We start from the raw sequence: 15638 nt of genomic DNA on the forward strand, positions 1-15638 counted from the left end.
TAAAATGGAATGGCTTTGAAAGATTATCCTTTGCATGGCATGTTTTATATTCCCATGAGTATTCAAACTTCTCTGATCAGAAATGCCTCTTTCACTGGTAGTAATGCTCATCATCATTGCTCAACAAATCTGTGATTTGCTGGAACAATTCTCCGGTTTCCCACCGGGTAATGTTTTGTGTACATGGTCCCAACAATTCAACGATTTAAGTCATAGTAAATTTTATAATCATGGAAAATAGCAAGTATTTGTTTCAAAATGGGCCATTGGCTTTCCAAGCCACTGAGATATCAATTTTCCTTGATTAAAATGTCAATTGGCACAGCAAAATTGCCATGGGTATCAAGGAGCATGTTTAGCATATTGCTGCACAGTGGCCTAGAAAGCTTAAAGATTGTGGTTCGATTTCTGGCGAAGGATTTTCCCCATGTCAATTAATAATATGAAATTTACTGCTGTTCACACAGCAGAGTTGGAATAAGCCACACTCACAAAAGTGACTGGAAGATGGGGGCAGGATGGCTGGGGGAATGATTTAGCCTTAAAACTAATAAATATCGAAGAATCCCAAAACCTACTTCTATTGCTGTTAAAAATGGTTTCTTCATCACAATGTTCAGTATTTTTTGTCCCTTCAAAAAGCTGCAAGCTGAGACCAAGGTGATACATTTTTGTCTTGGTCCTTCCAACAACATAAACTCTGAGATGCTTCTGTGGCAATCCATCCTGTACTCTGCCTACTTGTAACTGACAGCTTAAAGCAAAGTCATCACATTTCCAGTTCTGTCATAAGGTTTCACTGTAATTCTACATGCACGAAGCAGAGCCACAATTCTACTCATCACATTACAAAGTGTGATTTACATACTATATTTCATTAGGCTGCCATTGTAAATGTATAGTCCAGAATGAGAATAATTATTGGCTTATTTTAACTGATACTATTATGGTAAATAACTGGAAACATTACATTACAGGTTTATGCAGAGTGCTTGGTTAAAACTATTCTCAATAAGCATAAAATAGCTCGTGAGTACTTCAAATTTCTCCGTAATGTCAGTGATAGGCATCTGCAAACCTTGGAGTGGTTGAATGTTAAGAAAACTAAACCTTACAAGTATTATAATGTCACTATGCCCAAGGTTTCATATTTCGATCAGCCTAAGAACATTAAATTAAACCCATCCCAACATAAAAAGAAACCAGGGGTTAAATGCAGGTCTGAAATACAAAGACTCTGAAGAAAATTGTAACAGTGGATTTCATCTTTGAAGGTTAGCTTGATTTCTTAATTTTCTTTAGTTTTTTTTCTTTCCAATTTGTAATAGAGTTTTTTGAGACCTAAAAATTAAATATATTTGTCAGTTCTAAATGCTGAGCATGCCATAATTGTTTTATTATAAACATTATTGTCTTTAATTTCTACAATGATCTGTGTCTTCAAGCTCTCAAAATTAAATCTTGTGTAATTGAATGGTCAACCCATTTTTTGTACTCTTTCCAAAGTATTTCCTTACCTTTCTTAGAACAACAGCTGTAAGGGGCTATGTTTTCTTGTCAAGGAAAAACTTTTTCATTAGTCTCCCATTACATGATGTAATTGGTAAGGTCTAGTTTGTATCAATCCACGATAATTATTTCAAGATTGATATGAATATCTTTAAAATATAATACCCAAGTTGAATGATAGCATAGCCTTTAATTAAATCCCACGAAACTATAAAAAATAAGAAGTAACAAATGGTAAAGAGATGTTTATATACTAGTAGCTAATTTCCACTGAGCTTTTTTTAACGGTGAATGCATTTCAACTTGCCTCTTTTTGTCGTTCACTTAAAGGTTACAATGTAATGAGTTGAAATATGCTGTGCACTGAAAAAATGAGCCAATAAAATATATATGTATCTTCACTATTTATCTGGAGGGCAATTCCACAAAACGGTAAACCTCAACACTATTATTTTTTTTATTTCAAACCCCTATGTATTATAAATTTTTGGAAAGCTAAAAGTACCAGTTATAAAGCTCTAGTATTTGTTTTAGGAAAAATTTCCACAATAAAAAGATATGGTACTTTGTTTTTCAATTTTATTTAGTGTTTTTCTAGTTGGTTTTTGCAATAACGTCATATCACTATAAATGGAATAAAAAAGAAAAATCATATCAAACCAAAGTTAATGTTTTTGGTTGATTAAGGAACCAAATAAAACATTCTTGCCATTTACAACTTTTTAACTCTCTTAGTTACCATGACAGAGTAGTTTAACTTTGAGTTACAATTCGTTCTACGTCCGACACCAAAAAAGAAGTTTTAGTTTTATAGCAGTCACACAACATTTTTTTAAACCATGAAAGTTAAGATTTAGAGTGAGTTTATTTATAGCTAAAGGATCCTGGAGTTGAAAAATATTATGTCCCACAGTTTTGTTTTTATACTGGTGTCGGACGTAGAAAAAGAAGTCTACGTCCGACTCTACGTCCGACACCAGCGTTTAAATGCTGCAAACTTCATTTATATTGGCTGTATTAAGTTTCAAGTATTAGACTAGTATCATCATTGGTAGGAAATGTGTTTATTTAAACTAAAGTTAAGCAGAATCCATAAAGGATAACCTAAAAGTGAAATCTAATATAATATTAATAATTATTAGTTATTAATAATTTATTCATTTTATTATTTATACTTCACTATAACAGCAATGTTGTAAACCACATTAGACTTACATTGTTAAGCCAAGCATGTTGGTATTTCAGTTATAAATAAACCTTCAACCTGCAAAGTTGTAGATAATAATGAAGTTTATTATAAAGAAGTTGTAGAAGTTTACAACAGTGATGTTGTGACCTGGCAGGTTCCGGGTTGGAAGGACCGTGTTATTTACAGAAAAAAATATGAGCAAAAAAAATAAAATACACGATCACACTCGATACCTAGTTGTGAGTTTAAAACAAGCTTGGACAATTTTCAAAGATAAAAACCCAAATGTTAAAATAGGGCTATCAAAATTTTGCAGCCTTCGTCCTAAACATGTTAAATGTTTCTCAAACAGTCCACATAACGTTTGTGTTTGCTCTTATCACGAGAATGTTCGCTTGTTGCTAACAGCCTTAGAGCCACATACAGGACTATCAACAAAAAACAGTACATTTTTATGCCATGTTATTTGTAACTAAGAACCTAAAACCTGTATGCAAGAAAATGCAATGATTGCGTAAATCAGATAGACATATATGTTCAAGCGTATGGGTGACAATGAACCCTTGAAGTACATTAAATGGCAAAAGTTTGATGGACAGATACAGAAAGTTGAAATAGTTAGTTTAGTTAATGAAGCATTTGAGGAGTTAAAACTCCAGACGAAATATATTCTTATACATACATCAAAAGAAGACAAGCTGATGTATTTCAAAAACTTAAAGCAAAAGTAAATGGAAGTAAAATACTGATACAGATGGATTTTTCGGAAAATGTCACCCTTATTCATCAAAACAAAATTCATTCGGCCCATTGGACCCACAATCAGGCTACAGTTTTCATAACACATGCTTGGATCTCTGAAGGAATCAGCCAAAGCTCTGTTATTATATCCAATGACCTTGGTCACACAAAAAATCAAATTTATTGTTATGTGAGCTTTCTTCTGGCACATCTGAAATCTGTTTATGCGGATATTTCGACGGTACACAATTTTTCTGATGGAACATCAGCCCAGTTCAAGAATCGTTTCATTTTTTCTGTTCTTCCTTTACTTCAGAGTAAGTTTGACATTAATTTACACTGGTACTACTTCGCAACCTCCCATGGGAAAGGGGTAGTAGATTGGATAGGAGGAACAATGAAGAGAGGTGTTTGGAATAATGCCAAAGCAAATAATACAGAAATCGTTTTCAGCTCTGCCGATAACTTTGCTGATGCAACCTTAAGAAGCCCCAACATTTTGATAATTTATTTGTCTAGTAATGATGTGCAAGAAAAGGCACATGAAGTGCAACATGTCTGGGAGTCAGCCATTCCGATGTTGAATACAAACAAAGTGCACTCTGCGACACCAGCTGGTTCAAACTAATTAGTGCTAGTTGGTGAAACAAGTGACGACACTATGAAGCGCAAAGAAAGACTAGTACCAAGTCTTCATTTTGACAGTAAAATGTCAGAACCTGAAGTTTGTGAAGATTTCGCAACACTCATCACAATCATAAGTCTTAAGGACCTAGTAACAATGCAGGACTGGGTTGTTGGTATGATGATACCTACTATCCGGGCGAAGTTCCATCTGTTTTGGAAAATGAAGCCGTGGTGAAAGTAATGCACTGTTCCAAGTCAGGTGCAAACTACTTATGGGCTGCCGATGAAGACTGCATTAGTCTTTAAAAACAGACATTATAAAGAAAATTGTGTCTCCTGAACCATACGGAAGAACAAGACAACAATATAAATTTAAAAGTATTATAGGACCAGATTCATTTAGTTCAGGCTAGCTATAAGTACGTTATAATTATATTTTAGGGTTTAAATATTGATATACCAATTACTTCTGTGTAATAATCTGTTTTAATAAGTACTATATTGTAAAAATAAAAATATAATAAGGGTTTACAATTTTTTTCCTCAAAAATCCATTTAATATGCGTACATTCTACGTCCGACACCAAAAATCCTACGTCCGACACCTTAGAAAAATATTTCTTGAAGTAAACCTACTCAATCAATAAAGGTGAAATTGGTCCCATTTTGAAGCTTATAGTCCATTTAATTATCACAATTTTTGTCATTTGCATAAGCATTCACAAATCGTTGAGTTTTGAATAAAAGTTTGAAAAAGAATAAAGTGAAACTTGTACACTTTACGACCGACACCAAAGAAATTATTTATTCCACTAATAATTAAACATATTTTTGTAATGGATTATATGTCAAAATGTTCCTAGAAAACTGGTCTTTCAAGTGATATAACTCACAACTAATTTTAACACTTTTAAGTAAATGAAACATTACAAAATAATGAGAATATTTGTACAAATTCTACGTCCGACACCATGGAACTGCCCTGGAGATAAAGTGTTTTAATTGATGAGGAATCCTTCCACTACCTCAGCCCTGATTTGGCTGTAACCATATGCTGATATGTAGGTAAAAGACCATTTGAAAAATGGTGGGGAAGGAAAATATTTATATTTCACTTGAACATGACCATGTTGATTGTCAAGCGAGCATCCAGACATCAGGCTTAGGGGGAGGAATAAACTGGACCTTACATAGTGTAACCGGTGCCTTCTGCCCGCTTACATAGTGACGCATGAGACGGGAGTGCGAGGTAAAGGAAGGCCGTTTTTTTTCTTTAGATATGTGTTCGTATGAATGTGTGAGTGAGTGTAAGAGGGTTTTTGAGTGTGTGTTATGAATCATTGAGTCTCCATTTGATGTTTCCCTATTTTCCTCCCCACAATGATGTGTAATGCTCTCCCCTTCCCCTCCTAAAGTGTGCAAATCGTACGATCAAGAAGAAGAAGAACGTGGTTTCTCCCCCCCCCCCCCCCGTGTCCTTGGTGAAGTGACCGTCCAGCCCCAAGTGCATCATCCTTTTTTTTCCCCTGACCCCTCCTCACTGGTGTTTCCTCCCCTCAATGGCTATATAACGTGGTGCACCGGAGGAAAAGGGCTTCTATTTTTTTGGCGGTTCCAAGTAACAAAAAACGCTCCTAAGAGTAGGCGGATTGTGGGGAGGCAGAGAAGACAAAGTTGGTGGAGAGATCCCGAGAGAGAGAGAGGGTGCCCAATGCGAGTAGGAGTTGTATGGTAGACTCGTGGTGCCGATGAAAGGATCTCCCAACTGTCGCATAGAGGCCATCTCCCACTCGTGAACCTGCCGGAGAGGATGCAGAGCAGCCTACGCTGCGGAACGGAATCGCCACGATCAGCAGATCGAGAGCCCCGAAAATTCAACAAATTGTAAGAGAAAAAGCCACGAAATCCCAATCCTCCCCCCCCCCTCAAGAAACAGAAGAAAATTCCCACTTCACCAAGTCAAGAAGAGAATTCATTAAAAACGTTTATTAAGTTCCCCCCGCACAAGTAGAGAAGATGACAGTACTTCCCCCTATTACAGTGTGAGCTTCAGTGCAATATCTATTTCATTGTTTCATATTTCCATTCCCCCCGTTTCTTTTTTGTTTTTTTTTTATTTTGTCCCCTTTTCTTGTGGTTTTTGTATGGGTTATGAATGTGAAAACGTGTAGCGTGATTTTTTTTGGGTTTAGGTTAAGGACTGAAATTTTTCTGTTGTGCAGCATAGTGAATTATGCGTTGTATTTCATTGAATTCAAGGAGAAGAAGTTAATTGTGCCTTTTGTTATTGATTTGCTTGTATTTGTAAATGATCATATTTAAAACTCATTAAATTTATGTTGAGCGAACTACGCAGTCGAACGGCTTTCTTTATCCGAACACTACTGTCTCAGGTCTCATCACCCCTAAATTTCCCTCTCCTACCCTTTCCCAAAATCCCATTCCCACGCCCCAGGTGCACGGAATATCCTCGCTACACCTCTGCCCCCCCCCTTTTTGCCCTCCAATTCCCCTTCCCCGAATGTGCCCCGCACGGTGGGGTTACAATAGAATGCAGAACTATGTTATACATGATGTTTCTGGACTTGATGCATAATTTCCTATCCTCAAGCATTATAATGAAATGCTTTCTATCCCATGTTTATCATAAATGGAACTTTATTTCTTCTAAATCTTTTAGGGTGCCATAAACCCATCCCCCTTGTATCTGCAACTGCCTGTAGTCCACTGGTATAATTAAAATGGCAATCATCATTTTTATCGAAAAGAATTCGGAAGATCCCCTGAGGATGATCAGCAAGTTGCTGATCGAAACGGCGGGAGATATGGACAACATCAACCAGTGGAAAACCCAAAACTTTTCTGCAACTGATACGCCGGGAAAACCTAAGATCATACATCATTTTAATCCATCGCAAAATCTGCAACTGTATCTTTGCGACTGTGACTATATCCACCTCATACAAAATTCCCCAAGACCATTATGGAAAACCATATTTTTGTGGGGGAAGAGTTCTCGGATTTCCAGCCGGGTCCAAGGGTTTTTCTACACCGACGTTTCGAAGGCTTCGAAACATCGGTGCAGAAAAACCCTTGGACCCGGCTGGAAACCCGAGAACTCTTCCTCCAGTCTATTTGCCGGGAAAACCTTAGATGCTTAATATTTTTGTGGGTTTTATGTACATTCTAATTTTTCTTCGTTAAAACTTTCGCGGGTGCTCGTCATGTTGAATTAAAACTTTTGGGCTATGTCGCCGCGTCAGATTTTGGGTGGCCCCAACGTTTCCCGACCGATGCTGGTCGCTTTCTCAAGAGAATCTGAAGAGGTGGGATTTAAAATTGATATATATAGGTATACGTGTCAGGTGGTGGGGGGAGGGGAGTGAGATACATCACTCCCCTCCCCCCACCACCTGACATGTATACCTATATATATCAATTTTAAATCCCACCTCTTCAGATTCTCTTGAGAAAGCGACCAGCATCGGTCGGGAAACGTTGGGGCCACCCAAAATCTGACGCGGCGACATAGCCCAAAAGTTTTAATTCAACATTCTAATTTTTGCACATTTTTGGCAAAAAAAAAGTGCCTTGAATCAGATAATTTCATTCATATTGTATTTCCTATAGAAGAGGTGGAATGCCATGAGAGCCAATTTTGAGAGGGAGTCTTTGAGATTGAGAGAAAAATTAATTAACAATTTTTAAAACATTTACATGTAGCAATAATAGGAAAGGGCATAAAACGAATTACTTTGTGTCATATGCTAAGTTTCTATAAAGTTTTTATGTACTGAGCCCCGAGAGATTCTTCCGTCCCCTCTGTATGGAGCGTTTTTGCAAGACATTCGTGAAGAAGGGTGTTGCGGATAATCACACACACTCAGCACCAACCTTTTTCGACCTTTCCTAGCGGGGATCCCGCTTTATCTCAGACTCCAAGGGTATTTGGGCTCCCTCCTTTCGGGGTTTACTACCCCACCAGTGGCATTGGTTTGTGGTCAATCATGCTTTGTTTATATGAATTAACTATATGGATAATTGCTGCTTGAACATAAATTGCAGACTTCGAATTGAATTCCTCGTTTTTTTCTGAGAAATGTCAAATTTTGAACGAAGCTGCACTGTCAATATTAATGCAGCAACAATTTCCATGATGATGTTTATGCTGAAATCGAGATATAAGTTAATATTCATCGTAGAATTTTGTTTAAAAATAGTAAATGCTGCTAAAAGACAAATATTTCAATTCTTAGTTTAAAATTTTGAGAAAGGAACAAATATTTATTTCACTAAATGTCTGGATAAACAATTGTATGACCTTACCGCTAAGAGGGGTAATATAAGACGAGGGGTCCGGGTACCTACTCCTGGATTTTGATAGTACAGCCTAAGCCCCGCAGTGTTGGGTCCCTAAAGAAAGGCATTGCACACATGCGACCGTAATAAAAGGGGGAGAGCTAGGAAACGTATTCGGCATTCGTTCACCTGCATAGGAAAATCTCCGACGAAAATATACGGCTTTCGTCACCCAGGCCAAGAAACATCCAGATGCATATTTACGTCTTTAGCAGGAAAAGGTTAATTGTGATTCTATGACAATTAGGTGGTGAAATTAAAGGAATTATATGATTCAAGGCATGTTTTCCTGAAAAAATGTGAAAAAATTAGAATATGCATATAATGCACAACAAATTTGCAAAACAGTCTCAGAATATTTCATTTGAGGTGCATTTAGACCCATGCATAAATTTTCACTGAAATCTGAGACCATGAGGGACAAACATTTGTTGCATTGTGGTGGAATGACCCGGAGGCAATATGCATTAAATTTCCAAACATGAGTTTATTTTTCAACCATTCTTGTGAAATAAGGCTATGAAAAACCCAACAGTGTCCGTATCACAGGGCGCACAACCATCTGGGATCTCTGCCATCGGTGGTCCAAATCGCAATAATTTTGCTTGTTGTTCTGGTGTCAATCCTTTCACTGGCCAGCCTTTGCCACCGCATCCTCCAACTCTTGGTGACAATTCCTGAAGTGACAAATTAGGGAAAGACTCAAGGGCCCAAGATACAATTTCTTCATTTTCAGCAAGAGTGATAGTGCACGTGCTGTACAGTATCTGTCCGCCATTTCTCACCAACGAATATGCCTAAAACAAACAAAAATTCAACAATCAAAACTACCAAATGAATTTTACTCAAAGGACTAATTCCTGAAAAAAAAAGAAGTTGCAGGTTTTATGGCAATACACCTCATTCAAATAAACAAGCCCTTCAGCCATTTTCTAAGAAAAATTCTTCTCTACTGGTATGGATGTGAATAACTTGTGGTCACGGTTAAGTACATAATACATTCAAATGAACTACGTCCAATGTAGAACTTCAGATATAATTAATATTAAGTACATCAATAAGTCATTCCAATCATAACAATAATTTAAAAATTAAACTAACAAAAAGCACACTTAGTGAACACAATTTCAAACTGGAATGGAAATCAAATTACAATGATACATAGAGCCAACTTAGCTTCTCATATGAGGATTCTAGAAGCAAAGGGCTACAAGTGCATTTTTCTAATTTAGGGGATAAGTGCAGAAAATGGTAAAAGGAGTGCAGAATATTGTAGTGGCAAGAGGATGCAAGTGAATCACAATGTCAAACCAATATTTGTATGGTTGATTTACGATGATGAAAAAAGATATTCTTACCGATTTAAAAAGTTTCCGTTGGAGTGCTGGATAAGACTTGAGCTGAGAGACGCTTGTCCAATTTGCCAACTGAGGACGCTGTCCGAGAGCACTGCAAGGTGCATCTAGCAGCACTTTATCAAAGCTGTTTGGGGAGTATGGTGGGGGGCCTGACTGTGCACATTTCACAACAATGTCACCGCACTCCACAACTGCCTTGGTGGTATCAAAAGCATAAGCCTGAACGTTGGATGCTCCCCTTTTTTCACAATTCTTCTTAATTAAGTTTACTTTGGATGGTGTCTTATCAAGTGCCACTATGGTACCCTAAAATAAATAAATTATAAAAGATGAGGAATGAATATAAAATTTATTTTCATTAAAACCCAAGAAAGAACCTTCAAGAAATATTATTATCTCATTTTTCTTGTAAGCAATTAAACTCATTTTATTTGTGGGCAAGCTGCTGTGGCTAACGGAAGTGGGGGTAAGGGGAGGGATTGTTTCTCCACACGTGACTTTCCCTTTGCCATTCAGCAGGCATGGCCTAGTGCTTCATTAATTCAGTCGTTATCAGACATTTGTTGTGTTAACATCGTGAATATACTCGTGGAGCAGTGTTGCCAAACTTCATGCATTCTCCTTGCATGTCTTTCAACACAAGTATGCCTTTCACTAAAAGAGCCACATTCAGTGTGGTAGCTGACATTATCGTGGGCTCCAGTGAAGGGATTATCCTCCATACCTTCCAAATTAGTAGGTATAATGCCTTGGTGCCAGGCCCGAAATACCTCTGGCCACCCATGATTCTGTGGCATTTTTAGTGTACCACCCCCCCAAATTTCTGGTACCCCCAGAAATTCCGCAGAACTTCTCCCGCTTAGGACTTTTTGCGCTAAGGTTTTTCGCGCAAAGGATTTTCGTGCAAAGGCCCTTCGACTCAAAGGCTCGGAGACTCTAAGTCTCGGAACTCTTGTCTCCGAACTCTGTCCTTCGATGCTGCCCTATGACGCAGCCCTCTGACGCCAGCCCTCCGACGCCAGCCCACCTGGAGATCAAGACTTATATAGGTAGTACGGCGGAGGAATACCTACTCCTTGGCAATCAAGAAGTGGGTGCTGAGGCATACGAATGCACTTTGGAGTGAGAAGTACTCCACTTGTCCAATCACAATTCTCTCTCCCTCCAACACATCATCCCACTATGTCTTTCCCCCCCTTGAATTCCAATGACTTGCCTCTACCAGATATCACCCCACTTGGTTATGTCTCCAACCCAGGAGATAGAGGAGAGAAAATTCGGCAGTACGCAGTTCTCCCCCAACCCCGGCTTGGATGACGGACGTTTTGCAGTGGTGCCAGTCAACAGGGGTGCCTACCGGCAGATTTACACGGATGCAGCTAACTTGAACATCGCCCTATTACCCCTCCACTACTTTGCAAATTCCCTCCCCTCCACCCTGACACGTTTCGGAGGCCGGCAATCTCTCCCTTGCTTCGGTGCTGGCAGTGGATAGATGGCTCGGCTGAGATGGGTGATTTCGGCAAAATCATACAGCTTGTACTTAGTTTTTGGTAATGTTTCCTATGAGATCACTAGTTATCATCGTTGTTTTCTGTAATAATTCTGATTTTGGATATTTCTACTTCTTATAGATATTGATTGAAAATAACTCGTAATTTTGTGACAATTGTTTCTTTGAGTGCTGATTATTCTTGTTTGAGGAGTCTTTCCCTCAACCAGTTAGTGACAGACGATCGGAGTTCCCTGTGTCTGGGGCTTACGTTCACAATCTCGAAGATTTAAAGACGTAAGGCCACAATTCACACGCTTTCAGTGACAAACTAGGGTGGCTATGTATTTGGTAACGTTAAGTTTACTCCTGCCCTCTCTCTATGTACTGCCCCTCCCCCATCAATGAAGCCCTTGAAGTGTTCGGGCTCTCACGAAAGCTCAAGCGCAAACATCAACTTCACAGATTATAATAAAAGTCAGCCAATTCATTTATGGCAGAAAAAATACCCTTTTAGTACCAATTCCATACCATTTGGCAGATAGAAATACGTTTATCAAACTTAAGGGGCACATTTATCATAAAGATTAAATGCTTGGAGGTACAGAACAGCATGTTGTTGAAATTTTGTTCGCATACGATAAATAAAGCAACGGAATACAAAAACCTGAAAATCTGAGAGGTTGAAATATGGACCTTAATAAAATGAATATTGTAAACCACTAGGTCATTGAATAAAAATGCAAAGAAGTCTCTAGGCATATTTTCTAAATTCTTCACATCTCACTAGGCTGTAAGTTGCCTGTACAGTTGAAAGCAAGACTAAGGTCAATTAACTCTCTAGATCACCTATAGCTAGCTCTTTGTGTTACCGATCTACCGACCCAGGACTACCCCCCAATTTCCATTTAATGATTTGAGGAAAATTTGTAAGGATCCTTTCCCTATGGGATGGCTAGCAACTGCCGAGGCATTACATGAAGAGTGACAATGCACTGCAAAAGGAATATTTTCTCTCTATCACTCGTCTCCACATATTGTGATCTCTGTGCTATATTTTTTCAGAAATAATTATTTAAAATAATGGGCGATTAATATTTTGCGTTGAAGTGAGATTCTGAACATTGTTTCCATTTTATAATCCTACCTGGTTATTCATAAGAGATGCCAAGTGGGTGGTTTTATTTCCAGGAGCTGCACAAGCATCTAGCACAATCTGTCCAGGTTGAGGATTTAATGCCCATCCACATATAACTGAAGGCAAATTTTGGAGCAGCAGCATAGAGGACAAATCATCCACCAAGGGATTATTTGCAGGTAGACAGGTACAGCAAGATGTAGTTGACTTTACCTCTATGGCAATTCCACTGTAATATAGATATTTTGGATTTATAATAATATTCAATTTGAAAGAGGGCATTTATAATAACAAATGAAATGATGCAATCGATAATGCCATGAATAACCTATTATTCACTCATAAACAGATAAAAACATACATTTCAAAGTATTAGGAATCAAATTTGTCATGTATACTTGATCTTATGATAACTAAGGCTGAGCCAAACTTACAAAAGAGATTTAAAAAAGACTAAATTGAATTGCTAGTCTTTAGTGGATGATGAAATCCAGTGGAAATACAAATATGCCTATCATGCTACAAGATAACTTTGTAATTCCCTTTGAAGTATTACATAATCTAATACAAACGACCAAATCAATGGTGCCTATTGGGCTTTCGCTTGGGTGAAGATGTCCAAAGACAGCAAATCCTAATGCCTAATAAAGTTGGAAGGATGAATACCTCTGATAGAGGTTTTTAATTGTCTTAGGTAATCATCAACTGCAAGGAGAACAGGAGTTCATCCACCGAGGGCTACTATTCGCTATTTAACAGGAGCCATTTTAGATCAATTTGCTAGCCTTAATAGAGAAGTTATGAATCAGATGATAATCACAAATTCCCTTGGTGCATCCTTACAAATATTAGGAAGTGGCCACTATGAAGTTTTTCTTACGAGGTAATACAATTATCTGCAAATAGTTCCTTTCTGGTCATCAAGGAAATCCCTTTGGCAATGAAGACAATCTTTCCAGCATATTCCATTTTCAGCCCTTTTCGGCAACCAGCTTCAAGATCAGCGAGAATGTTTACTTCATCGCCCTTTTTGATCCCTTAAAATTAGAACAATGAGTAAGAAATTATGATTTTCACCTTTGCTGTAGTTATCATTCTAAAGCATACCAGCTGGCATCCCCAATACTCCCGGAGCGTACACATGGGCTCCTCGTAGCACCGCTGCACCACATATGGAGTCCACTATTACATCTTTTCCGTAGGGAGCCGACTGCACTGCAGGAGTTTTTCTAGGGCCCAACACTATTACATCCCGTATTAACGGGTGAACGAATAAATCCGGGAGAGACTCAGAATATGTATGCTCACCATCCTACCGATATAAATTAAAACGAGTTAAAATGCGTTGAGAACAAAATAACGCAGATATATTTAAACAGTACCTCTAGGACACTTTTCAGTTTAGTCTTTGCCTCATCAGCTGATATTGTTCTATTGTTCAAACGATAAGTGGTGTACTTAGGCGCTTTGTAGAGCCACTCCAAATAATCAGGCAATGAATCGGAAGAAATATTTGACTGAAAAAAATAACGTTAAATCCGACATAAAACAGAAGATATCATCGTCTACGATGAGTGATCAGGAGATACGTAAGAGGTGAGGTAAATGATACCACATTTCCATGTTATCGTAATTCACCTTCAAGTACTCCACGACTCCCGAAGAGTGATAAAGAGGCACGCTTTCCGGCCCCATTTTTTGAAGTAAGGGAAGGAAATTTCCCAGTAAAAAGTATGCATAAAGTGAGAGCAACCTTTTTTTTTCACAACACTCCCACCTAATGTCTTCTCCGAAAAATGTATGAGAAAGCGTTTAGAAAGAATGGATGCATCCTAAATATTGTATATAAAGTAAACTGTGACCTATTCAAGCGTTATACAGCCAGTGATACCAATTATGTCACGGTAAACATGACACTTATATGTTCGCGTTGTACACGAATACGGACAGCCAGAGATGTGGCGGACATTATTCGAATATTTCGGAGCTCATTTGTTTGCATCTTACAGCGCCAATTATTTTTAAATAAATTCATGAGATCCGGTGGGTTTACATGATAACTCATGGTTGAACTTCTCTCCCTCGAGTTTGAACATGTGCAAAGGTGAGTGTCAATTTAAAATTATAAGTTACTTATTTGTTTTGTATTAATGGTTATATCTTAACTAAATAAAAAATATTTAATAACTGAAGTTTTTGGTACTCTTGCTCGCCATTAAAATTGCTCTTAAATTATATAAATATTTTATTTATTGAATTTTGAAGAAGACGCTTTTTTGTGCACTTGAAAAAATATTTCTTTATTTCAAGAAATTTTTTACGATGCATAGATAGGGAATGTAATAGATTCATACATTGTAATAGATATTTGTTTGGTAAAGTACTACCAAGGACTTTAGCTATATAAATAGTTATATGTAGTCCCTTGGATAGTGATCGACAAGGGAAGTATAATATGGTACTTTTATTTTCAGCTGATAGAGATTTTGGCTGTATTTTTAGCGCTGGTAAACGTATCATTATTCGCAGTCCGTCGTTTTATTAATGTTCTCTTGCTCCACTATCCAACGTTCAATGGTGGGTGAAATTCTGATTGAAATTTAAAAAAAGTCTATCAACTTATATTTGCTATAACTATTGAAAGGTAATTAGGTCACTCTGATGAGGACCTTGTTCTCAAAATTTAATTACGAATAGTTTGGTCACTGAGGTATTTTCACTTGAACAGATCCATCTCGTGCCAACAATAATCGGTGCAAAATATTGAATGATTGCCTCAGCATCTGATTTTTATTAGAATATACAAGCATATCGATCCAGTAGGAGCATAGTAATAAATCTATCGACGACAGCACTATTACCTTGATGTAGGAAGTTATGCTTGTCAACTTTCATATGTAGCTTGCTTTACGAATTCGTACAGCGGTTATTCTTGGGTTGATTTTTATTACTTTTTCCAATTGCACGTATTGCGATTATTTGACGCTTTGAATACTCATAACTGATAAATAATTCATTTTCCTCCAATAAAAGTAATCCGAATACAATGAAATCCTCTCGATGCAAAGTATCTTCGCGCCATGGGAGATTAAAATGCGCCTCTATAGGTAGATGGTTAGATATTGAACTACGGCCACCAGTGTGGTTCAAGTAGTTCAGCGTATCACGGCGTGGTGGCGCTCTTCTGTGAATTCGCCTTGCAGCTCGTTTTTGTCATTACGCCAT

At 37.8% G+C, this 15638-nt stretch overlaps 2 protein-coding genes across 4 annotated transcripts in view; one reads left to right on the forward strand and one right to left on the reverse strand.

The window, feature by feature from the left end:
• The window catches only part of LOC124159526 (IQ and ubiquitin-like domain-containing protein), a 52722-nt gene extending 50803 nt beyond the window's left edge, over positions 1 to 1919 (forward strand). For all 3 annotated transcript variants that reach the window (XM_046535394.1, XM_046535397.1, XM_046535395.1), the window contains one exon: positions 978 to 1919. In XM_046535394.1, coding sequence (XP_046391350.1) covers positions 978 to 1241 — 264 coding nt within the window. In that variant the 3' untranslated portion in view covers positions 1242 to 1919. The remainder of the gene's footprint in view (positions 1 to 977) is intronic.
• Positions 1920 to 8892: 6973 nt separating this feature from the next.
• LOC124159527 (tRNA (cytosine(72)-C(5))-methyltransferase NSUN6) lies at positions 8893 to 14379 on the reverse strand. The gene is made up of 7 exons (XM_046535398.1): positions 14052 to 14379; positions 13796 to 13930; positions 13521 to 13725; positions 13294 to 13450; positions 12423 to 12642; positions 9784 to 10089; positions 8893 to 9222 (listed from the first exon to the last, which is right to left on the reverse strand). Exons 1-7 carry the CDS (start codon positions 14106 to 14108, stop codon positions 8920 to 8922), a joined length of 1383 nt encoding a protein of 460 aa, XP_046391354.1. The 5' UTR covers positions 14109 to 14379; the 3' UTR covers positions 8893 to 8919.
• Between the last annotated feature and the right edge of the window lie 1259 nt (positions 14380 to 15638).

The sequence above is a fragment of the Ischnura elegans genome, chromosome 5 (genome assembly GCF_921293095.1).
Source record: "Ischnura elegans chromosome 5, ioIscEleg1.1, whole genome shotgun sequence".
Classification (NCBI taxonomy): Eukaryota; Metazoa; Arthropoda; class Insecta; order Odonata; family Coenagrionidae; genus Ischnura; species Ischnura elegans.

Bases quoted from the DNA above. Each gene is read 5' to 3' on its own strand.
- LOC124159527 (XM_046535398.1), bottom strand. From the start codon at position 14,108: ATGGGGCCGGAAAGCGTGCCTCTTTATCACTCTTCGGGAGTCGTGGAG. The intron at 13,451-13,520 runs GTATGCTTTAGA...TCTAATTTTAAG, and splicing joins AGTATTGGGGATGCCAGCTG to GGATCAAAAAGGGCGATGAA. The intron at 10,090-12,422 runs GTAGGATTATAA...TATTTATTTTAG, and splicing joins CATCTCTTATGAATAACCAG to GGTACCATAGTGGCACTTGA.